This window comes from Haliotis asinina, chromosome 8 (genome assembly GCF_037392515.1).
Source record: "Haliotis asinina isolate JCU_RB_2024 chromosome 8, JCU_Hal_asi_v2, whole genome shotgun sequence".
Lineage (NCBI taxonomy): Eukaryota > Metazoa > Mollusca > Gastropoda > Lepetellida > Haliotidae > Haliotis > Haliotis asinina.
The window spans coordinates 37260285-37286701 of record NC_090287.1 but is presented as its reverse complement, the minus strand read 5'-3'; the positions used below and the strand labels follow the sequence as shown (position 1 = coordinate 37286701).

Sequence of the window (26417 nt, the reverse complement as noted above, 5' to 3'; positions counted from 1 at the left end):
AAACTTTCATCTTACATGGAAAAAACTGTTAGCCACACCCAAGAAAAGATACTTTCATCTTACACGGAAAAAACTGTCAGCCACACCCAAGAAACTTTCATCTCACATACAAGATACTTTCATCTTACATGGAAAAAACTGTTAGCCACACCCAAGAAACTTTCATCTCACATGTAAGATACTTTCATCTCACATACAAGATGCTTTCATCTTACATGGAAAAAACTGTCAGTCACACCCAAGAAACTTTCATCTCACATTCAAGAAAATTTTATCTTACATGGAAAAAACTGTCAGTCACACCCAAGAAACTTTCATCTCACATGTAAGATACTTTCATCTCACATACAAGATACTTTCATCTTACATGGAAAAAACTGTCAGCCACACCCAAGAAACTTTCATCTCACATGCAAGATACTTTCATCTTACATGGAAAAAACTGTCAGCCACACCCAAGAAACTTCCATCTCACATACAAGAAACTTTCATCTCACATACAAGATACTTTCATCTTGCATGGAAAAAACTGTCAGTCACACCCAAGAAACTTTCATCTCATATACAAGAAACTTTCATCTTACATGGAAAAAACTGTCAGCCACACCCAAGAAACTTTCATCTCACATACAAGAAAGTTTCATCTTACATGGAAAAAATTGTCAGCCACACCCAAGAAACTTTCATCTCACATGTAAGATACTTTCATCTCACATACAAGATACTTTCATCTTACATGGAAAAAACTGTCAGCCACACCGAAGAAACTTTCATCTCACATACAAGATACTTTCATCTTACATGGATGAAACTGTCAGCCACACCCAAGAAACTTTCATCTCACATGCAAGATACTTTCATCTCACATGTAAGATACTTTCATCTCACATACAAGATACTTTCATCTTACATGGAAAAAACTGTCAGGCACACCCAAGAAACCTTCATCTCACATGTAAGATACTTTCATCTTACATGGAAAAAACTGTCAGCCACACCCAAGAAACTTCCACCTGGCATACAAGAAACTTTCATCTCACATACAAGATACTTTCATCTTACATGGAAAAAACTGTCAGTCACACCCAAGAAACTTTCATCTCACATACAAGAAACTTTCATCTTACATGGAAAAAACTGTCAGTCACACCCAAGAAACTTTCTTCTCACATGTAAGATACTTTCATCTCACATACAAGATACTTTCATCTTACATGGAAAAAACTGTCAGCCACACCCAAGAAACTTTCATCTCACATACAAGAAACTTTCATCTTACATGGAAAAAACTGTCAGCCACACCCAAGAAACTTTCATCTCACATACAAGATACTTTCATCTTACATGGAAGAAACTGTTAGTCACACCCAAGAAACTTTCATCTCACATGTAAGATACTGTCATCTCACATACAAGATACTTTCATCTTACATGGAAAAAACTGTCAGCCACACCAAAGAAACTTTCATCTCACATTCAAGAAACTTTCATCTTACATGGAAAAAACTGTCAGCCACACCCAAGAAACTTTCATCTCACATGTAAGATACTTTCATCTCACATACAAGAAAGTTTCATCTTACATGGAAAAAACTGTCAGCCACACTCAAGAAACTTTCATCTTACATACAAGAAACTTTCATCTTACATGGAAAAAACTGTCAGCCACACCCAAGAAACTTTCATCTCACATACAAGAAACTTTCATCTGACATACAAGATACTTTCATCTTACATGGAAAAAACTGTCAGCCACACCCAAGAAACCTTCATCTCACATGTATGATACTTTCATCTTACATGGAAAAAACTGTCAGCCACACCTAAGAAACTTCCATCTCACATACAAGAAACTTTCATCTCACATACAAGATACTTTCATATTACATGGAAAAAACTGTCAGTCACACCCAAGAAACTTTCATCTCACATACAAGAAAGTTTCATCTTACATGGAAAAAACTGTTAGCCACACCCAAGAAACTTTCTTCTCACATGTAAGATACTTTCATCTCACATACAAGATACTTTCATCTTACATGGAAAAAACTGTCAGCCACACCCAAGAAACCTTCATCTCACATTCAAGAAACTTTCATCTTACATGGAAAACACTGTCAGCCACACCCAAGAAACTTTCATCTCACATGTAAGATACTTTCATCTCACATACAAGATACTTTCATCTTACATGGAAAAAACTGTCAGCCACACCCAAGAAACTTTCATCTTACATACAAGAAACTTTCATCTCACATACAAGATACTTTCATCTTACATGGAAAAAACTGTCAGCCACACCCAAGAAACTTTCATCTCACATACAAGAAACTTTCATCTCACATACAAGATACTTTCATCTTACACGGAAAAAACTGTCAGCCACACCCAAGAAACCTTCATCTCACATGTAAGATACTTTCATCTTACATGGAAAAAACTGTCAGCCACACCCAAGAAACTTCCATCTGACATACAAGAAACTTTCATCTCACATACAAGATACTTTCATCTTACATGGAAATAACTGTCAGTCACACCCAAGAAACTTTCATCTCACATACAAGAAACTTTCATCTTACATGGAAAAAACTGTCAGCCACACCCAAGAAACTTCCATCTCACATACAAGAAACTTTCATCTCACATACAAGATACTTTCATATTACATGGAAAAAACTGTCAGTCACACCCAAGAAACTTTCATCTCACATACAAGAAAGTTTCATCTTACATGGAAAAAACTGTCAGTCACACCCAAGAAACTTTCATCTCACATTGAAGAAACTTTCATCTTACATGGAAAACACTGTCAGCCACACCCAAGAAACTTTCATCTCACATGTAAGATACTTTCATCTCACATACAAGATACTTTCATCTTACATGGAAAAAACTGTCAGCCACACCCAAGAAACTTTGATCTTACATACAAGAAAGTTTCATCTCACATACAAGATACTTTCATCTTACATGGAAAAAACTGTCAGCCACACCCAAGAAACTTTCATCTGACATGTAAGAAACTTTCATCTCACATACAAGATACTTTCATCTTACACGGAAAAAACTGTCAGCCACACCCAAGAAACCTTCATCTCACATGTAAGATACTTTCATCTTACATGGAAAAAACTGTCAGCCACACCCAAGAAACTTCCATCTGACATACAAGAAACTTTCATCTCACATACAAGATACTTTCATGTTACATGGAAAAAACTGTCAGTCACACCCAAGAAACTTTCATCTCACATACAAGAAGCTTTCATCTTACATGGAAAAAACTGTCAGCCACACCCAAGAAACTTTCATCTCACATACAAGAAACTTTCATCTTACATGGAAAAAACTGTCAGCCACACCCAAGAAACTTTCATCTCACATACAAGAAACTTTCATCTTACATGGAAAAAACTGTCAGCCACACCCAAGAAACTTTCATCTCACATACAAGAAACTTTCATCTTACATGGAAAAAACTGTCAGCCACACCCAAGAAACTTTCATCTCACATACAAGATACTTTCATCTTACATGGAAAAACTGTCAGCCACACCCAAGAAACTTTCATCTCACATACAAGATACTTTCATCTTACATGGAAGAAACTGTCAGTCACACCCAAGAAACTTTCATCTCACATGTAAGATACTTTCATCTCACATACAAGATACTTTCATCTTACATGGAAAAAACTGTCAGCCACACTCAAGAAACTTTCATCTCACATTCAAGATACTTTCATCTTACATGGAAAAAACTGTCAGCCACACCCAAGAAACTTTCATCTCACATGTAAGATACTTTCATCTCACATACAAGATACTTTCATCTTACATGGAAAAAACTGTCAGCCACACCCAAGAAACCTTCATCTCACATGCAAGATACTTTCATCTTACATGGAAAAAACTGTCAGCCACACCCAAGAAACTTCCATCTCACATACAAGAAACTTTCATCTCACATACAAAATACTTTCATCTTACATGGAAAAAACTGTCAGCCACACCCAAGAAACTTTCATCTCACATACAAGAAACTTTCATCTCACATACAAGAAACTTTCATCTTACATGGAAAAAACTGTCAGCCACACTCAAGAAACTTTCATCTCACATACAAGATACTTTCATCTTACATGGAAAAAACTGTCAGCCACACCCAAGAAACTTTCATCTCACATACAAGATACTTTCATCTTACATGGAAAAAACTGTCAGCCACACCCAAGAAACTTTCATCTCACATACAAGAAACTTTCATCTTACATGGAAAAAACTGTCAGCCACACCCAAGAAACTTTCATCTCACATACAAGATACTTTCATCTTACATGGAAAAAACTGTCAGCCACACCCAAGAAACTTTCATCTCACATACAAGATACTTTCATCTTACATGGAAAAAACTGTCAGCCACACCCAAGAAACTTTCATCTCACATACAAGATACTTTCATCTTACATGGAAAAAACTGTCAGCCACACCCAAGAAACTTTCATCTCACATACAAGAAACTTTCATCTTACATGGAAAAAACTGTCAGCCACACCCAAGAAACTTTCATCTCACATACAAGATACTTTCATCTTACATGGAAAAAACTGTCAGCCACACCCAAGAAACTTTCATCTCACATACAAGATACTTTCATCTTACATGGAAAAAACTGTCAGCCACACCCAAGAAACTTTCATCTCACATACAAGATACTTTCATCTTACATGGAAAAAACTGTCAGCCACACCCAAGAAACTTTCATCTCACATACAAGATACTTTCATCTTAAATGGAAAAAAATGTCAGCCACACCCAAGAAACTTTCATCTCACATACAAGAAACTTTCATCTTACATGGAAAAAACTGTCAGCCACACCCAAGAAACTTTCATCTCACATACAAGAAACTTTCATCTTACATGGAAAAAACTGTCAGCCACACCCAAGAAACTTTCATCTCACATACAAGATACTTTCATCTTACATGGAAGAAACTGTCAGCCACACCCAAGAAACTTTCTTCTCACATGTAAGATACTTTCATCTCACATACAAGATACTTTCATCTTACATGGGAAAAAACTGCAGGAAAAGTTCAGTTTGATATACAAGAAACCTGCGCATGCATCTGACATACATAATACTTTCATCTACATACAAATACTTTCATCTCACATACAAGATTTTTTCATCTAGATACAAAATATTTGCATGTATATACAAGATACTTTCAGTCTGAATGTTTGATATCATTATCGTGCGTATTAGTTCGGAGATCATGATATTGTCTAGTGAAGTTGCAGACTTTGATCAAGTTCATATCAACATTTACATGATATATTTAAGTGGTTGGCGTCATGTCGGCTTTTCAGTTCACCCATATAAGTTAAACAAATCGGTCATTGTTAATCAAGCCAGAATTATAAAACAGACCCAAACTATTGCTGATTACTCGAGAAAATGTGTTTACTTGACGATTATACGTTCCAAGTAAATCATGATCTCACATACCAGCATGAAAGAAGAAGTTACATAGATGAAAGCATCCCCTTCCTACATGTAAGTGTTATTTTCTAAATTGATAGTTTGCACTTCAACAGCTTACATACTATTCAGAAGAACGGATAGTGATAAACGATATATGCTAGACCCATCACGCGCATACTGTTACCGATGAATGCCTTTATCCCACATTTGCAGAAATTCTGCGAGGACAAATTCCAATATTTCTTTACTAACACTCTATCCACTCACACATGTTCAGCTACTGATGTTTTTGTCCACGAATCAACTTTTGTTGTGTTTCAAGGACGACTTAGAAGTAAATGTGCCTCGACACTTGTGACGCTTTCTCTTTCATCAACGTTATACGTTCCGTAATATAATAAACTCCAAGGGTATCGCGTGCCCCTTTGTTTACGAGGTATGTGTGCACACGATAAACATTCCCAACAGTGTGTTCCCAGTCTTGACTGCAGGGACGACGGTAGGAAGTATGACTGCCGCTCTACGTTAGCGACATGTCAAGTGAGTTAGTGAGTGAGTTGAGTTTTACGCCCGTTTCAGCAATATTCCAGCAATGTCACGACGGGAGACACCAGAAATGGGCTTCACACATTGTACTCATGTTTGGAGTCGAACCCCGACCTTTGCCGTGGCACTTTAATCACAAGGCTACCTCACCGCCTTCCTAGACATTCGAACCTGTGTTGAGTTCCTGTAAAATATAGGTGGTGGATGAGGAGAGCATCCTTTCTTTGTAGTAGCAGGAGCTACTGACAGGTTGTGCCGAACAAACCAGACCTTAGATTTTCGAAGCTCTCTTAGCGCTTGGATAGTCGTGTGTTAATGTGGCACTTACGACTATCTTAGCACTTAGAGAGCTTCAAAAATCTAGGCCCTGGACACAAACAGGATGCCACAATCCTCCCATCCACCATCCCTTTATCTCCCCCACCAACACACCAACTTCATCCCCAACAACCACATTCATTCAAATCGGAACGAACGCGCGCACACACGCACACACGCACACGCACATGCAGCCAAACCGGAAAGCCCTTTAATTTGTTTTGGTATCCCTGTCTTGAGTCATTTCAGCCCATGTACGCGTGCCAACTTATAAACTCGGGTGGAAAACGTTTGATTTGAGGTGTGACAGAGAGTGACTGAAAAAAACAACACTTCGAAATATATACTTATGGAAACAAATAAGGGAACACATGAAAACACAAGTGTTTCTTTCTTTATTTCCAAAGATTCGCCTACAGAGCACGACACACCTTGTGAAGAAACCGGGAAAGAAATAAATGAGCACTTGTACTTTCTTGTGTTACCATGTTTGTTTCCATAAGTATATATTTAAAGAACCAAAGACGACATACGGGTAATGCTATTAAACGACGAAATATTAATGTCAATACTGACATCCGTGTACCAAATACACATTTCATTGTACACGACGTATTACAAGGTGGCATCAGGATTATCACTTATGAGGACTCGGCATCTGGTGTATCAACAGGGGTTGGCACCCTCCATAGTGTGTCCATCAGAAAAAATCGCCAATTGTCTCAAATCAGTTTCGACTAATCGCATGCATTCAAAACACAAGGTAACGCAGAAAAACATTGAAAACAATTTCCAAAGTCTGACATCACTCTGACAGAATGTACTTTTGTATATGAACAATCGAAAAGGTTTTTGGTTGTGTTTGCTCGAAGTTCTACTGTCATAGTTTGCTCAACACACTCGCAAAATGACTCACATTGGAAAGCATTTTGGGTTTCTTAACAATGCATTTAATCATCTCAAGAGGTCAGCAATATTTTCAGTGTTTTAAGAGTGCTTTTCGTTTCTCAGAATGGAAAAACTACAGAAAGTAATAAACACTAATCTCATCGAATACATCGACCACAAATGATTTCAAAATCAAACTGCCTGTAAGATTATGATTAATATACGAGGTGACATTATTGCTGAGAGGGAGTGCAGTAACGCTTGAGGAGAAAGGTGCGCGTGACGCCACAACCACCTGTTGATCACGTGGAGATATCGACCCGTCAGCTTGGCCGAGGATACCAGTATGCCACACCGCAACTATTGCTTCATGTTCCACTTGCGTATACAGATTTTATAAAGTGCCTTCAAGCTACGTTTGTTTTTAACGCAATTCTTAGCGATATTCCAGTTATATGACGATGGGCTTATATTTTCGAAACTCTCTTAGTGCTAAGATAGTCGTAAGTGCCATTCATTAACATTAACTTACAAATATCTTAGTCCTAAGAGAGTTTCGAAAGTCCATGCCATGGTCCGTAAGTAGTCGAGTTTGGGCTAGACTATCCGGTGATTAACATCATGAGCATCTTTCTTTGAAATCGGGACAAGCATCGACCAAGCCAGCGAAACTGACCACCTGGGTGCCGTTGTACAAAGCAATCTTAGGCCAGACTACCATGCTTTCACAATGTCATAGACTTAAGTTAGTCTTAGACTGTTTTGTGTTTCATTCATTCATTCATTCATTCATTCATTCATTCATTCATTCGCAGAAGCAATAACATTTTTAGCATATTTTAAAAATTCTCATAGGCTCTTTAGACACATTTGCAGTTGACTTTCGTCATATTGTCACATGGGCTAGAAAACGAATCGTATCTTTGCCGGAAACCTGATTCCAAACCAATTTAGGAAACCTTCCAAAACGTTATATATTCACATTGCATGATAATGTTATGAAGTCAAGTATTTCCCATGTTGTGTCCTTAGCAAACTGTGAATGAAAACATTGCTGCTAACGTTGTGTGTGTTCGAGACCCATACTTTCTGTGAATTCTATCGCGTGATGGATAGATGATGATAAGAAATGCAGAACGTGACAGTTTTTTCCATTCCTTTGGAAACGTTTCATTTGTATGGACATCTATTACTTTTTCTCACAGACACTAGCACTGGCTAGTGATATGCTCGCAAAATAAAATATCCCCTGCTTTGTTTGAACGGTATATATCATATATAAAACACAGACGTTATTACCTAATTCTGTAGATCAGTATTCATGTTGCTGATCTGTTGATCACTGGTTTGCCTGGTCCATACTCGATCGGCCGTATAGCTGGAATATTGCTGAGTGCGGCGTTAACAACATTCAGAAGTTTTCTTATGTGCAATGCCTGCCCAGTGCTTAAGTCAACAAATGTGACACTCGTGATGTTTACACTATGAAATTTGGATGCAATGACATATGTCAACCAAGTCAGCTAGCCTGATCACCTTATCCCTTTATTCGCCTCTAAAGACAAAAATGGTATACTGAAGACCAATTCTAACCCGAATCTTGACGCGGTCCTTAAGATTCAGTGGCTGAGTGAGTTTGGTTTTACGCCGCTTTTAGCAATATTTTAGCTGTGTCACGGCCTGGGACACCAGAAATGGTCTTTACACATTGTACCTACATGGGGAATCGAACCCGAAAGCGTGACGGGCGAACGATGAGAAATATGTGACATTCGTTCCTGGTTATCCCTTATTCACGGAAATAACCACAAACCAACCACTTTCTCCATCACTCAGATGTAGGAAACATTGAATGAAATTCCTTCCACGATGAGTAATAATCGCAGCTGCGTCAGACAATACGCAGGTATATCCTTTAAGTTGTTCAACAGTAATTATAACTTACATTTCTCCCCGAGTTCATGTTTTTATCAACTCCGCACGTATCACTCCCTGTGCACTATATCGTCAAAGATATAACTCTGATGTAAGAAAAAGTAGTTTTTTAGTTTAAAACGTTATTGTTAAGGGCGTTTAAACAAACAACCGGTCACCTAGATAAGAAAGTTTGTTGAGATAGGTATACAGCATCAGGGCTGTGTGGTTTTACTGTTTGGACCGTACTGGGAGATGTAACGCGTGTTGCCATGTAAATGTGTTGTACCTTACTGGAGAACTGTATCCAGTGCGTGACTGTTGCCCCCACAGCGGTCTGATCCAGTGTTAAACCCTGCTTCGTGTATTGTGAAACGTTGTGTAAGCCGATTTGTCCCCAACTTACAAAAAACAAATATTGGCATTTCCGCCCTGAAAACCCACGGCGTTTAGTGGGAGACGCGTTTCCATTGTCCCGGTGTTGATTGGTCAACGCACTGGACACTGACTGGTCGAGCCATCCGATGACAACATTTGTGAAGACAGCTAGTTCAATGTTCTTTCACTCCAACTAAAGAGTAGCGTTTCAAATTGAGAGAATGCAAAGAAAACTGCTACGTTTCTGTCAAGATGATATAAAAGCTATTCTGTACATTTTGACTGCTGAAGACATAGAGCGACTCAGTCCTGTCCAGAATCATAATAAATCTCTGCTAGGAGCAGTCGACTGCATGGGTGTATCACAATGAAATACTGCTGCTGCAGGTGTTCAGTTACCCCTTAAATGTCACCTGACAAAACACATGCAATGCCAAGTCAACTTTTTGAAGTGCAGCACGATATCATTTGGAACAAGTTTACACAAGGAATTGAAATAACGCCATGTTTAGAACATCCCGGGCCAAAAGTCTTTGCTGTGAACTGTATGGCTCTGTCACAGTGAAACGCTATAGCTTTATGTATTCACGAAACGTTACCGTATGCCCACACATACCAAGTAGTCTAGTGGTTAAAGCGTTCACTCGTCACGTCGAAGACCAGGGTTCAATTCCCATATGGGCACAATGTGTGGAGCCCATTTCTTCAGTCCCCCGTCGTGATATTGCAAGAATATTGCAAAATCGGCGTACAACCATACTCACTCACCATATTACCCAACACAAACACACGAGAAGCCAAGTCAATTTTTCGCAGTAAATCACGATGGCATATGGTAAAGGTCAAAACAGGTTATTGAAATATCTGCATATTCTTAAGACAGTAATGATTTTCAGTGACTGACTCTAATCTAATGACGCATGTAGTACCGTATCTGGCCAAAGTAGCCATGTAACAATGAACGTTTTAATTAAGTCCGAGGATGGACACATCAATTACATCGTAGTAAAAACGCCATCTGCTTAACAATTGTCAGGTGGATTTTCATTGGTTAAGCAAGTCAAGTAGGAAGCAGGCGAGGAGGTCAGCAAGCGGCTGATGACGATGGATTTGGTATATAATGAAGATTTTCGCATCCTCATCCTCATCCTCCGTGACAAGTCACATCATGGAACGTCTACTCCTAATTCTCCTAATACTACAAGTGGGGACTATGGAAGGTGACGCAAGGTCGGTACAGGTAGGAAACAGCTTTTCCAGATATTTATTAGTTCGCTTTTACAAAACGTGAAATTCATAAAACATTAATGAATAACTTTGCATCTTAAAATATTTATAAACTGATGGGGTGTTTTCTTTTTCGTGATTTTCGATGATCAGTGATAGATGTATGTTAGTGACACTCAGTGTTGAATTATATTCTTCCAGATAAATTCATTATAGTCATTTTACACAATGTATATGTTACAGTCAGACTGTGATATTAGTCATTTCGTGAAATTACTAACAGGGTCAGTCATTTCGCGTCATTTTGTATAGAAACAATCAATATATTTCAGTCATTTCATGAAATTTCATTTCATCTGTATGTGGTTGACAGGAGTTTGTGAGGTGTGGCGGCTTTGGACACATCACGTGACAAACAAATGGGTATAAATGCTTCATAGCCACGCTTAGGTGCAACACTCGCTCACACAATAGTTTAAACTGTTAGTGACAACAAATGATGTTGAAACTGTTATCCACTTATGTAGATTAAGTTATTAGGTGAAAAGTCATGAATATTGGTTGTATCCTCGCTTGAATAAGTGTCTATCCTCGCTCTCCGACTTGTAACTGTCCTCGATTATCCAACATGTGTCTAGTCTCGCTTTTCCTGCACGTGTCTAGTCTCGCTTGCCTAACATGTGTCTGTACTCGTTTGCCTAACATATGTATATCCTCGCTTGAATAACATGGATCTATCCTCCCTCTCCGACATGTATCTCTCCTCGACTGCCTAACATGTGTCTTTCCTCGCTTTTACAACATGTGTCTATCCCAGTTTGTCCAACAGGTGTCTCTCCTCGTTTGTCCAATATGTGCCTATCCCCGTTTGTCCAACATGTGTTTTCCTCGTTTGTTACACACCTGTCTATCCCTGTTTGTCCAACATGTGTCCGTCTGTGGACCTGCTGTTGTTTACTCATAATTGCACATGCTGGTAAACCTGTCTTGCAGTCCTATATAATGATGTATTAAGTTCTATGTTAATTGGTGGCACGGGTGGCCCAGTCTCAGCACGTGGTGCCACAACTAGTGAGTTCGAAACTGTTTTCATACTGTCAGCATCGTGACCGTATTTGTGGATGTCACCAATGTGGGGACGGTGGGGTAGCCTAGTGGTTAAACCGTTCGCTCGTCACGCCGAAGACCCGGGTTCGTTTCCTCACATCGCTACAACACTGTCCGGTATGGAATCCTAGAAGGTACACTGTCGTGTTGTTGTGTTGGTGGTCCGCGAGGCCAACAAGCAGGGTTAACGATAACTGTTATGGTGTAACACAAGAGCGTCAAGGTCGGAACACGGATCTCCTTCGTTGAGTGCGACAAGGAAGTGAGGGGGTCCTGTCAAATACCTTCTGTTGTCTCATGTAATGCTATCACACTGGAGAAACACGCTGGTATACGTCTTAATTATACGGCGTGTATATGCGAAGTGACTTGACTCAGATCAGGACAAACCCTGCTTCCTACAAGGCCGCATAGCACATGGTGGAGGGGTCATTGCCATGGTTACATTGTGGATGGTGCCGAAACATCACCATAAAAGAGAATTCAAGAGATTACAATTATGACTTCCAGTAAGATTTCTGTCGAGTATCATGAAACCTTTGCAGACTCGTGGTGAATGTGAGAATTATCCATCGTTTCTTACAGTAGGACTGATCTCTGAAAGAATGGCTGCTCGCTGTTTCTTGTAGCAGTGCACTTGACTGTAACAATACTCGCTGTGTGTTTTAGTAGTAAAAGTAGTAGCAGCAGCAGCAACAGCAACAGCAGCAACAGCAGCAGTGATAGTAGTAGTAGTAGTAGTAGTAGTAGTAACAGTAGTTTGTGGGAACAACAGCAGCAGCAGCAGCAGTAGTAGTAGCAACAGCATCAGTAGTAGTAGCAGCAGCAGTAGTAGTTGTAGCAACAGCAGTTGTAGATGGGGTATTGGTAGTGGCAGTAGCAGCAACACTAGTAGTAGTACTAGCAGCAGTAGCGGCTGAAGTAGTATTAGAAGTGGTAGCAGAGGTAGTAGCCGCAGTAGCAGCAGCACCGCTAGTAGTAGACGTAGTAGCAACAGTAGAAGTAGTAGCAGCAGTAGCAGAAATTGTAGTAGAAGTGGAAATAGCCTAGGTAGTAGTAGTAGCAATAACAGTTGTAGCAATGGTTGTTCGAGTTGTAGTGTTGAATGAATAACTGAATGAATGGTTTTTGATCTCAGGCACGTCTGAACACCAAGGCTCTACGTCTGGCAACTGGCAAGAGGATAGCACGCCCTAACATACCTCCGGAGGAGATGGGCGTCGACGGGGCGTATGAGTCGGACATGAAGCTCACCCCAGAACAGATGATGATGCTTGGCAATGATGATAGACCCGAGGGTTCCCGCTTCAGGAGGAAAGCCGTAGCGCAGGACCAGTACCTTTGGCCCAACAATGTCGTCGTTTACGAGTTCGATTCTGATCTACGTACGTGTGTTTCCACTGTGTTATCATGCAGCCAATAAACCCCATAGGTTGCAAGCTCTATATTTAGACTGTATTGGGAGGCTTGCCAAACTTACATACTATTAGTAAAAATCATGTCTAAGCGCGGGCTCTATTCATTAGGGTAGCTACGCCCACGATAAAGAACGGTACAACCTTTGGTATGTGCGCCAGATCCTTAGTAACAATGGACTGTATAACCACGCTTATAACGACCCCAAAGGGACATAACCGTGGTTCGTTACACGCATTTTGACTGAAATAAATAGCAAGTGTCCTGGACCCTAAAACACCCAGTTCGTAATATTCTTCACTTCAGTTCGTATTTTACTATTTGCCATACATAGATTAAAGTGTGAGCAGTTTTGTGGCGGCTCATACCAACCAGTATAGGGCCCGTAAGTCTCGCGAGGCGCTACTTCCGGTACTAAGCTGGCTCCCTTTGCGCGTGCCAACCTTCGATGTGCGAGACGAGGCCCAGCTTACATCTGGTACAGAAGATTTCCGGTGACAAACGTATATTCAGGAACCATTTTCTTTTTCAAAATTTTGCGACCGCCAAATATGACTTTACTAGACCGGACCAAGTGTACAACCATGCTTGGGTGTCACAGTTTTTGACAGTCGACAATCGAAATAGACAACCATGAGACCATAAAACGTTGTTTGTCACCGGAAGTAATAAACAACGTAGGAACTTGTGAAGTGCCAAGGCCTACTTGCGAGCCATACACGCTAAAGCTAAAATGATCGTAACTCCTCTATTTTAACATAGTTTATGGGTCATCTTAGAGCTAAGACAGATTTGTGGAATCGCGCCGAGTACTGATTAAAATCAGACATAATAAGCAGACTCGGGCATGCTGGGAATTGCGTCTACTGTTTTCACATTAACAGCATCAAGCTACCGTGACAACATCCATCGAGCCATACAGCACTGGGAAGATCTGACCTGTATCAGGTTCAAGGAGTACTCCTCAGACCTGCATGATGACAGCCGTGTCAAGTTCTACCAGGGACCGGGGTAAGTGGGAAACTAGCAGATGTACGCCTTGTTTAACCATTAAGCATGGTACAGGCTACACCGTCTACCAAGTGGGTACTTGGATACATGTTTTATTATTCATATTCCTGGGTGCGGAGTACATGGGTACACCCGGGGTGTAGACCATCTACCTTCGACATATACATATGGAAATTAATTAAGCAACACCAAATTCAAAGACACATAAAAACTTAACAAAGTTTAACGAAGTAATTTTGATGATTGATTATTCAATTTTGATGTATTGACATACAGCATGAGCTTTTCATGGGTTGATATGACGCGCGTGAAGCTTGCACAGCGCACGTGCATTGCTTTAACCTCAACTTTCGAAAAATGCACTTTTTCCCTGGGGTGTTTACAAGCGCAGGTTGTCGATTGCATTCGGTTTTTCATTCATTTCAATGTCATGGCACGTAGGAAATTATCAGAGGCCACTCGTTGGCAAATAATCGGCATGAGGAATGCTGGTATGTCTCTAAGACAAATCGGGACTCAAATCGGACGACATCATTCCATAATTTCAAAACTTTTGAAAAAATACCGGGCCACTAATGAAGTTAAAGACCTGCCTAGACCAGGAAGACCCAGGAAGACCACAGTCCGGGAGGACAGAGCTTTACTGAGACTTGTACGGCGCAGGTCCTTCGACTCGAGCTCTCGGTTGAGACAGGAGTGGCTTCCAGGGAGACCCATCTCGAACAGGACTGTTCGGAATCGTCTGAAAGCTGCAGGATACCGGGCAAGGAGGCCAATCAAGCGACCCAGACTGTCTCCAGCCCATAAGGCAGCCCGACTGGCCTGGTGTAATGACCGTTTGCACTGGAACATTGCCTCTTGGAGGAAGGTCCATTTCTCAGATGAGAGCCGGTTCTTGCTGCACATGGTGGACGGTCGTACTCGGGTCTGGAGGCAGAGGAACACAGCAATGGCTCCACGGAACATCCAGGAGACTGTGGCCTTTGGGGGAGGTTCCGTTATGGTATGGGGGTGCATTTCCATGAACTGCAAGTTGGATATCATTACCATCCGTGGCAACCTTAACGGTGTTCGTTACCAACAGGAGGTTCTTGACAGGGCTGTGGTACCTCATTTTGAGAACCATCCTCTGGCAACGAGACCCATATTTATGGACGACAATGCTAGACATCACAGGGCGCATGCTGTAAATGATTTTTTGCGGCAAAATGCAATTGACAGAATTCCATGGCCTGCCATGAGCCCTGACCTCAACCCCATTGAACATTTGTGGGACTTTATTGGCCGTCGTGTGAGGCAGAGAGACCCACCAGTCCATAATCTCAACGAATTGACGGCTGCCCTGCATGAGGAGTGGAACAGGATCCCCCAGAATCAGATCCGGAGACTCATCCAAGGAATGAGGAGGCGTCTGGAATCGGTGGTGCGTGCGCAGGGAGGACACACTAGATATTGATGAAAGTCGGTGTGCAGACTCTCAGATGACTGTTCTTTCTTTCCATGTGACATTTGTGTTAATACACCTGACAACAACGTCTGTGGATGAATAGTAAATTGTGTCCATTTTTTCATGAATTTAAGACAGTTTTAAGAATTTGGATTTCGTTGCAATAAAGCAAAGTCTTGATACTTTTTCCCTTTAAGTTGTTTGTCAGAGATCGTCTGTTGAATAAAAAAGTGTCAAACTATATCAACCCGGCATATTTTGATTGTCAGAACACTTCAAAGTTGCTCCAATAGAAAAAATTGGGGTGTTGCTTGATTAATTTCCAGGTGTATATGTTTATTGATGCATAAAGTGAGTGAGTATGGTTTTACATTACTTCTAGCAATATTCCAACAATATCACTACGGAGGACACCAAAAAGGGATTTCACACTCTATACATGTGGGGATTTGTACCCGGGTGTTCGGCGTGAAGAGCGCATGCTTTAACCACTAGGCTACCCCTGATGGATAAAGAGTAATGTCAGCCACAATGAAGATGATTCGGTATCTTTGGTAACGGGTACCGGTTGTTGTTCTCCAGATGCCAGTCGGCCATAGGACGGATTGCAGGTGGTCAAGAGACATCCATCGGCACAAGATGTAACACTGTAAGTAACAGTAATAGTAATAATAGTAATAATAGTAATAGTATTAACAGTAACAGTACTAATAGTAATAGTATTAATAGTAATAGTATTAATAGTAATAGTACTAATAGTAATAGTACTAATAGTAATAGTACTAATAGTAATAGTATTAATAGTAATAGTGCTAATAGTGATAGTATAATTAGCAATAGTACTAACAGTAATAGTATTAATAGCAATAGTATTTACAGTAGCGCTCATATCCAGGCACATTGTCTACTCACGGCGCTACGCACCATACTATCCCCGGTCATAGGCCACTGTAGTACTTTCCGACTACCTTGAGATCACACAGCCATGCTGCCTTTTAGGCGCGATCAACAAAACACTCACATTGCCAACACGTCCTCACGGGTACCCATCTTACAGCTGGGTGAACAGAGACAATGACAATGTGGATTTAAGTATATTGTCCAAGGATACGACGCAAATGTCGGTTTGCCCATATTTAAAATACACTTCCTCGTGTGTATACCTATAAACCATAACATGAGAAGTGACTGATGTCTTCCTGTCTCCGTCGGGTCAGGCTCCTCCCTATATAACTGATCTTATAAAAGCCTACACTCCAGCGAGAACTCTACGTTCCCAAACCAAAGCCCTGGCCCATGTTCCTAAGGTAAAAACATCCCACCATCGGGAGATAACAACTATATATTCAGCCTCTGAAGTCTGGAACTCTGCCCCAGTGCCTCAAAGACTGTGAATAATTGCCATCGTTTAAGACCCAACTCAAAGCCTTTCTGTACAGACGTGCCTTCTCTGTGTAACTTCTCCCATCACCTCACGGACATGTGCGGTTAGAGCACGTGCTGTACATGGATTCAGAGGGTTACAAGGGGAGTATTATTATTAGCATTACTATGACGTAGTTGCGGTGAAGACACCTCGGTGCTGTCCCCTATAGGCGTCTCATATGGAAGGTAGCTGTACAGCACCACAGAGGTGCAGTCACCGACGTCTGACCCCAGAAGGACATGATGCGTTTGATGCGAACGATAAGTACCGAAACAGGCTTAGCTTACCGAAACTGGTTTTAGGGTTTAACAATCACATACCGCACACAGCTTATTGAGACACCTGTGGCATTCTTTTGGCAGATGGGTTCTATAGCTCATGAGATAGGCCACGTGTTGGGATTTTACCACGAGCAGTCCCGCCCTGACCGAGATGACCACGTGTCCGTGCACATGGAGAATGTCACCCCACAGTTCCAGTACAACTTCAAGAAGTACAGCAGCTCCCAGGTCCGCACTGACGAGCCCTACGATATAGGCTCGGTGATGCACTACGGATCATTGGTGAGTTGGCTTGTTTCCTAGAGTGTCCATTGATGAGCTGACTTGTTTCCGGAGTTTACTCGTTTCATGAAGGGTCCATCGGTGAGTTGACTTGTTTCCTTAAGTGGCCATCGGTGAGTTGATTTGTTTCCTTAAGAGTCCTTTGGCGAGTTGACTCGTTTCCTGAAAAGTCCATTGGTGAGTTGACTCGTTTTCCCAAGTGTCCATTGGTGAGTGATTTGTTTCCTTAAGTTGTCCATCGGTGAGTTGACTTATTTCCTTAAATGTCCATCGGTTATTTGCTGATCTGAATTGTTGACCTAGGCTCTGCATAAAATTCAGTGTTAATGTTCTTACAAGTAAATGTAGTGAAGTAAATTCATGAAGGAGAGGAGCGACTAGTGTCTGCGTGAGAGGGAAAATAGAGAGAGGGTGAAAGGAAGAGAAGAGAGAGAGAAGGAAGAAGAGGTGAGAGGGAGGTAGAGCACATGAAAAAAGTATCTAAGGGAAGCGATTTCAGTGTGTGCGTACGTGCGTGGATCTGTCTGTGCGTTTTTTGTGTATCCCTTGTAACATTTCCACAATGATGTATGCGAGTATGTAATCTGAGATAACTGCACAATTAGTGCGAGTATTAGTACAAGCATGTGTGTGGGCATATAACCTGTGACACAGCCACCACAGTGTGTGTGAGTATATCCTTTGTGACAGTACTATAGCAAGGACGGAAAGTCGCCAACTATTCTTCCCAAGGAGGACGGCGTAAAAGGCTTCATGGGACAACGTGACGGCCTCAGCTTCATGGACGTCAAGACCGCCAACGACCTTTACGGCTGTGCTGGTAACGACCTTTTCGCTCCACATAGATGCGTAGTAGGGTGGCCTAGTGCTTAAAGCGTTCTCTCGTCAAGCTGAAGACCCAGGTTCGATTCCCGGCAATGATATGAAGATCATTTCTGGTGCCCCCGCCGTGATTTTGTTGGAGTATTGATAAAATCAGCTTAAAACTAAACTCACTATATAAATAGATATTTGTATCAACTTGTATGCTTAAGGTCCCATTTTCTGTAACGTCCTCAAAAGATTCACATATGTTTTTCACATAGAGACCGATGTTAAATTGTCATCTCTTTCAGCACATTGCCCGTCGTCCACCCACTGTAACAATATGGGATTCATTGGTGCCGACTGCAGCTGCATGTGCCCCTGGGGTCTGACCGGTGACACCTGTGACGAGGTCATCACCTCGACGGCAGGTGAGTGTGGACAACTGCTTCAGCAATAAATTCTTCTGTGTGGCTACTAAGAGGACGGGATGGACACTCGCTCTGACTTGGCAGATGCTTGTCATTGGTGCTCATGCTATCAGCCACTGGACAACTTGGTACATAACTCTGTTTAGCTGTAATGTGTCGGAATGCAGCGTTTACAAACAAACACACAAACAAAGAAATCAGACAACCATTCAGTCTACAAACATACAAACCAATAAACAGTTTGAAACAAAATAAACAAACAAATCATATTCTTGTTTGTGGAGGTATCGAGTGACCGCTGCATTAACATGTGTATGTACAGCACGTTATGAATATTTCTTTGTTATATTCTTCACATGACAAAATTAGAGTATTGGTGAACACTGAAAGTGGTCCTCTTCGTCAAATATTCCTGTTTTTTTCTTCTTCAAAGATTGCGGGGGAGTGCTGACCGCTCGTGACGGGACCTTCACCACTCCCAACTACCCTAACGGGTACGGTGGCCCCAACACATGCCACTGGCTCATCCTCGTGAGTACACATGCTATATTGACTACGCTAGGTAACAGCTGGCCTCTAGCTGAACACACGTCGCGGGAAATATACTCATGGAGACAAATAAGGGAACACGTGAAAGTACAAGTGTTACTTGTTCCTTTATTCTTCACCGGGTTTCTTAGCTTTGTATTGCCCTGTGGGAGAAATCTGGAAATGCTTAAAGGAATAATAATATTTTCCTTATTTATTTCCATCAGCATATATATATTAATAGTGGATTTCGCGGCAATTGTTGATGGATATGTTCCCCTAAATCCAGCTAGTATGTGTATACACTTTTTCTTCAAACGTGCAGGTTAATTTCTTTACTTCTTATTTCAAGATGATCCTGTCAGTGAGTAATTTCAATTAAAAATACATTCTTATCGTATAAATACTCAATGTCATAAAACAGTGGTCAAATGCCAGATGTGATATTTGGGATGAAACTTTGTGAGTAAGGTACAAATCCTAGTACTAGGATTGACTAGTAGCGAGTGGCTGGCTGAGTGGGTTAGATCGCTGAGCTTGTGTGCTGTCGATTAGGTGCCTCACAGTGAAAGTGGGGGTTCGAATTCCGGATGGAAATCAACTCCAAACAGTAACATAATCGGCGCTTTAAGAAGATAATGTAACCCGAACTATAGCATATGTTATTAACGAATGTAATTAAAAATCGTGATCTGCCTTCTGTTATGCAGGGGCCACCGGGCACCCGCATCAAGTTGTGGTTTAACAAGTTTGAGATGGAGGATGACGATGACGCCCCTTGCGGCTACGACTGGGTAGAAGTCCGTACCCTCGGGCCTCATCTTGTGGGACCCAAGTAAGTAGCGTCTTTCAAGTACATTTCCAACATACACATATAGTGTTTAAGCTTAACATCAATTGTATACAATTATATATTGTAATAGGATATGTGTTATAGAAAATTAATCAGTGAAATCCAACCCACCTCCCACCATGAACCTATGCATATCGTGGAGTTAACTTAAGAGGATGGTGACGGGTTGGATTCTCAGGCTGGGTTACTTGGTCTATGGCTTGGGTTGATGTTCATAATATCAATCATCGGTTTTCCTGGACTCGATTTGGTAAAATCGGCCCTCATATAGATTGAATACGGATGGGTTAACGACCAAATAAACAAAACACCAGTAACAAATGCATATAACCAGGAGTGTTGCGGCACACAAACATGGTAAATTCTTGAATGATGGGTTGCGTCCAGGAAAAAGTTTTATGAGTTTGAGAGATGTTTTATAATCGTTCATGTGAAAGATAACAACGAATGTGTGTTTTTAACGCTAAAAATGAATGGGTAAAAACTCCCATACAACGAGGCCAGTAGCACTTCTATATCCCATGTTTGTACTTGTAGAATGTGTGGAAGCGGCCCTTCATCACACATCGAGCATGGCGGCAATGCCCTCTACATCCGCTTCCAGTCCGACGATTCCTACAACGACTTTTCTGGCTTTGAAGCGGGCTACTCCATCGAAGGAGGTGATTATTACAGCGCCGACGTATACTACGACAATTACAATGATTACGACAGCTACAATACGTACAGCAGTTACACCGATTACCATGACGAAAGCGACGACAATACGTGGTACTAAAATCTGTACTGGAGTAGTATTCCTGGTCGTCTTGCAAAGCCTACGTTTGCAAGCGATTTTAGTAATTGCAGGTTACATGTTATAAGGGTTAGAATTGATCTCCAGCAACCCATGATTGTCGTAAGAGGCGACTATTGGGATCGGGTCGTCAGAGTCGCAGACTTGGTGGACACGTGTCGTCGTATCCAAGTTGCGTCGATCCATGCTCACGTTGTTGATCACTGGATTGTGTGATCCAGCCTCTATTACAGACCACCTCCATGTACCTGGAATATTGCTGAGTGCAGTGTTAAACAACAAACAAACAGAAATTGCATGCAAAGTATCACGTTGCACAAATGTCATGTTTGGTTAGGTTATATACTCTTAAAGCATATTACAAAAATCTTTCGACCGAAGGACGTTCTGAGACTGATATTGGCATACAAATCGTGATTTTATTTCACTTAAGTACTAATGGACATGGGACATATTTTCAAACAAACAGTTCCAATACGATTGGGACAGTACTAGTCACGTGACTTTAGACAAAATTATTTAAATATAATACCATAAATTAATTATGAACATTTGAATTATTTCAATTTCTACGCTTCGACTGAAACATTTAATTCTGACTGAAATGATTACATACATGAGCATGCACTGCGGGTTTTCACAGTGTCAGTGTATGGAAGGCCGAGATGCCAGCTCTGTTGTTGAATGAGTCCATTGGCTGTATGTCTGTTGAGACGATGTCACTAGTTGAATCTTTCGTTGAACTATGCGTATTGCTGTCCATTGCTCATGCTGTGTCTGTTGTTCACTGTTCTTAGTTCCATGTCAATCGTTGATGCTATGTCTGTTGTTGACTCAATGTCCATTGTTTAGTCTACGTGTTTCTGATGTCCATATCTGTTATATATGTTGATTATTTTTCGTATCGGACGATTTCGACTGTCAGATGATCTGACCTCGTGCGGCCATAGCAGTGAGGGACGGTGGCGCGACGAGGGCCACACTAGTAGTAGGTAGATCTGTTGGTAGATCTGCCATTAGATCTGTTTGCCTTACGATCTGTTTGTTTACGACAAGCATTTGTCGCTCAAGACCAATTACAACCCGGATCTTTTCGGGTAAGGTTAAATATACGTGGTGATCGGTTTTTATGGTAGCGATCCGTAAATAAGAAGATGCAGTTTAGAATTGGTCTCCATTAACACATTAAGACGAATATCAGGACCTTGTTCGTTGATATATGTTGTCATAGATTTATTGCGTAGCTCAAAGCTCATAATGTCAGTCACGGTTTGTATTGAATTATGTAAAGACTGCCGTCATTAGGCGAGATTACTGTGGTGAGCAGGAGTGACGAAACAAACCAACCAACAGACATCGGAGCCAGGACCCCTACTCCTCTGGTTTCTCCATACCAGGTGGCGGTGGTCCTCCTCGCCTAACTGTCCCTCATGCGTTGCATTGTCTCTCTATCCTTGCATTGATTGTTTTTTGTACCTTGTCCATTGCATCCTCGTGTGACCTATAGACACCTCGTTATCTCCTGTTGGTCTGTGGACTGAAGGTAAAAACGTACATAATGAAATGTATTCTTATATAATGCCATGACGCTAGGAAAGATTTTTATTTGAAATCACGTCGTCGAATAACTTCTTTCATTAATTTTCTCGTATTGAAATCACGTAGAAACTTTTGCACCTGAGATATGACAACGGTTTTGACGAAACTTCCCTCTGCATTCCTCCCTTACCCTTCTTCCTCGTCCTTCCTTTCGAGGAAACAAAGACGAGTTGAAACCAAGAATTAAATGTCTGAGCCTTATCGGAATAGCCCTGCCCTGCGATAGGCACCAAACAGTGTCAATGATTACATCATCGCGAACACCTAGTGTCACCATTCATTGTCTACATCGGTTAAAGTTTTCCCCCATCTCTATTTTACTTATGACACCAACTGGACACATTTAAGCATAATGGTTCACGTATCATATTTTATGATTTAGTGATTTCCATTTCTGAAAATGATTATCTATTGGCATGTCGTACGTTGTTAGTGTTTAAGCACTGGTGAACACATTATAAAATATCATATATAAATATAACACCTAAACATTTTGACGGACCATTACTTAACCTGCCCACTATACTGGATACGGTTTACGCCCGTTAAAGATGCTTATTTCCGTATTACTAAGAACGGTACCAATTTTAACTTACCTCTCTGCAGTCTCTTTTTCTTCCTGATACCTATTTGAATAGCACTAGGATTGTCTTCACTCTATGATAGAGTGTGGAAGATCTTCGTTCTCCAAAACGATCACAGCACTGCGGTTATCTTCAGTCTGTGGTAGAGTGTTGAAGTTACGATTATTGTAGTGCTAAGATCTTCGTTCCCCCAGATCTCAGCACTTCAGTTGGATTATCCTGTCGTTAAGTTTGCTTTGTGCAAATGGGCCCTTGGCATTGGGCTGCATTCCGAACATGATCTTAGGTCTAAGGTGATCGTATGTCCCATACTTTTGCACAGTCGTGTGATCATCGTAACCTTAGAGTTGCTTTGTGGAAAGAGCTCCAGTACGGTATCTATATCTTACTTCATCCTGCCCTCATTTTCGTTTCTTGTGTATCAGTCATTTTTTGTATTTTCCATCATTTTTTGCTATTTTTCTAATAAAAATGTTACTTTAATGTTTGTGTTCTTTATTTCTTTTCTGTTTATTTTGTGTATCCTTAAGGCAAGAATATTCTTTGTTCGTAATAACATACATTTGCGTTGTGTACGCCCACATTTTGCGTTTTCGATGTCTGATTTACCGAACTGTATAAAGTCTTTCGAGCTTAAACTGTGTTTGGATGATCCCAGTTACGGTGTGTCTTGAATTTGCTTACGTAATATGAAATGTGATCATTGCATCGGCCTTGTTGCAAACTTCCTCCGGCCGATAGAAGTGTTGATAATTTTTATTTGATTGTTGGTGATGTAAGTACCTTTAACCCTTATTTACCTCTTACCGGGCCCTGTTTTGCTATTGGTACTGCCTTTACGTGATGTATGTTGAGCGGATGTGTTAGGGGTGTGGTGCCTTTGGCACTTTTATGATTATTCATTCGATGTCAAACATGGCAATTAACGCAGTCATATTTAGGAACCAAGATGGCTCTTAATCGGCGATAATTGTTAGAAATGTATCGACATTTATCTAGACTTGGTACTTGGCCTTAATTTTGACTTAGATTCAACTTTCAAAGTAATCGTTGGTGCCACCAAAATGACTGATGTCATGGTCAATACAAACTCAAGTGGGCTGCTCATAGTTTCAATCAGTTTGACTGACACGTGAGGTAGACGCGTAGACATTGGCTGGCCAAAGACAAAACAGCCAAAATAGGGCCAGCCCACCTAAAGCATTTATATGTGATTAAGTCTCTTTCGACTGCCTGTGATGGGATATGGCGTTCCTGGTAGTCTTGCCAACTGAAAATTTCTTCCAGTGGCATTTAGAAAACGGTGTGATGAACAACGGGGATAGTTCTGTAGAATAGATCGTCTTTATTGTCAATGAGCTTGTTTTAATAAAAATAAATAAAGAAGGTGTATATTCATAGAACTCTCCCCTTTTGCAACTTATAGTTTAAGAATCTTTACATCTTCTCCGATACTTTCCGACTGACGACGTCTGACTGACGAAGCTGAATGCTGCCATGCAAATTTGGTTTGTGTTTATGAAGACAAACACACCAAGTCCTGTTGTGGTAGTGGCTTATTCACAAACATAGCAAACCCCGTTGTGGTAATACCTCATTCCCAAACACACAATATCCTATCATGGTAGCACCTTACTCACAAACACATCGTGATGTACTGCAGTTGACATATATGCCAGTTTTATGTTACGTTCAGATGCAACGCACAGGTGTCCGTTTCTTTAGGACTATGAATAAACAGCCACTTCATATATCAATCAGAGAACAAGTACCCCCGTGACACATAGGAGGTGTGTAAGTATGAGACATCTATATACTGCAAACACGATGCATGATGGATTATTTCCAGGATCAGAGGGATGGGATTCCTGGGCGCCCTGGTCCGCCTGCAGCAAGGCGTGCGGGGGTGGGACAAGGATCCGACTTAGGCACTGTCATGTGACCAAGTGTGTGGGCCCCAGCATGCAGCCGGAAGTGTGTAACACGCAGCCATGTTGATCAGCGTTCTGGGAGAATGGTGCGTCGGTAAAGTGCCTGGTTATTACAGGAACTGACAGATCGACTAGCCGGATGCAGCAGATCTGTTCGAGGTGAAAGTGGAGCTCAATGCTTTACTAGCTAATCCTCCTTCAGAGAGAAGAACCTCAACTTTCTGAGAAATTCTCGTGCCTTATAATAATCTGGTAAAACACATCTGTATATATTCTTCTTTGTAATCATAATACACATCCATACAATAAATACCACCAATCCACAAATGTGTTTATCAGTTTATAATCCACCAGAAAGCAGTCCTCCTGTAACAATGTAGACCGTCTCGGTAGATGGAACGCTTTTGGTGAACGGAACTTCCTGTTCGATCCCCTGGCCGCGTCCTACTGAAACTCGTTAAAAGATGGTACTTGTTATTTCTCTGTCTGGCGATCGGCATTTCGTAGATACAACTAGAACTGGTTTGTTCGGAGTCAGCAACCTGTGTATATGCAAGCAGGGCATGATGATCGGTATCTCAGAGGGCAAGAGGGGCGGTGGAGCAGTCTAGTGGCTAAAGCGTTCGCTCTTCACGCTTAAGGCCCGGGTTCGATTCCCCATATGGTTACAATGTGTAAACTCAATTCTGATGTCCTTCGCCGTGATATTGCCGGAATGTTGCTTAAAGTGGCGTAAACCCCATACTCACTCACTCAGAGTGCTAACACTACAAACACTGCGTGAGTCTCCATTACAACTCTGTAATCGAGACGAACATCAAGGGGGCTGTCTGATACAAAGAAAAGTGCGACAATGGTAACAAATGATGAAATGTTTCAAATGAAAGCTAGGCGTGCACTTAGAGTTGTACTTTCAGACATACCCTGTGGAGTGGGTAAAAAGTTTGGGGACACCGTTACACACTCCTACTGTGTGGGTAACCAGTAGATAAAGAGTTCACTCAAGTAGACGGCCGGAATTTGAATCATATTTCAAGGTTCCCCGCATTGGTTTCACATGCAGTTAAATATTGCTAGAATCGTGTGAAAATCGTTCACTCACTCTCAGCCCATCCCTTCTTCCAATAGTTTATCTGAACTGACCACTGTAGACAGTAT

At 41.2% G+C, this 26417-nt stretch overlaps 1 protein-coding gene across 1 annotated transcript; it reads left to right on the top strand.

Annotated features, from left to right (window-relative positions):
- The first annotated feature begins 10704 nt into the window (after window positions 1-10704).
- On the top strand, window positions 10705-25326 carry LOC137295457 (blastula protease 10-like). Its single transcript, XM_067826838.1, has 11 exons — window positions 10705-10776; window positions 13009-13255; window positions 14171-14297; window positions 16327-16393; window positions 17533-17733; window positions 18424-18553; window positions 18849-18968; window positions 19402-19499; window positions 20207-20331; window positions 20887-21011; window positions 25178-25326. The coding sequence occupies exons 1-11, from the start codon at window positions 10705-10707 to the stop codon at window positions 25324-25326; spliced, it is 1461 nt and encodes a 486-aa protein (XP_067682939.1).
- The last annotated feature ends 1091 nt before the right edge of the window (window positions 25327-26417 follow it).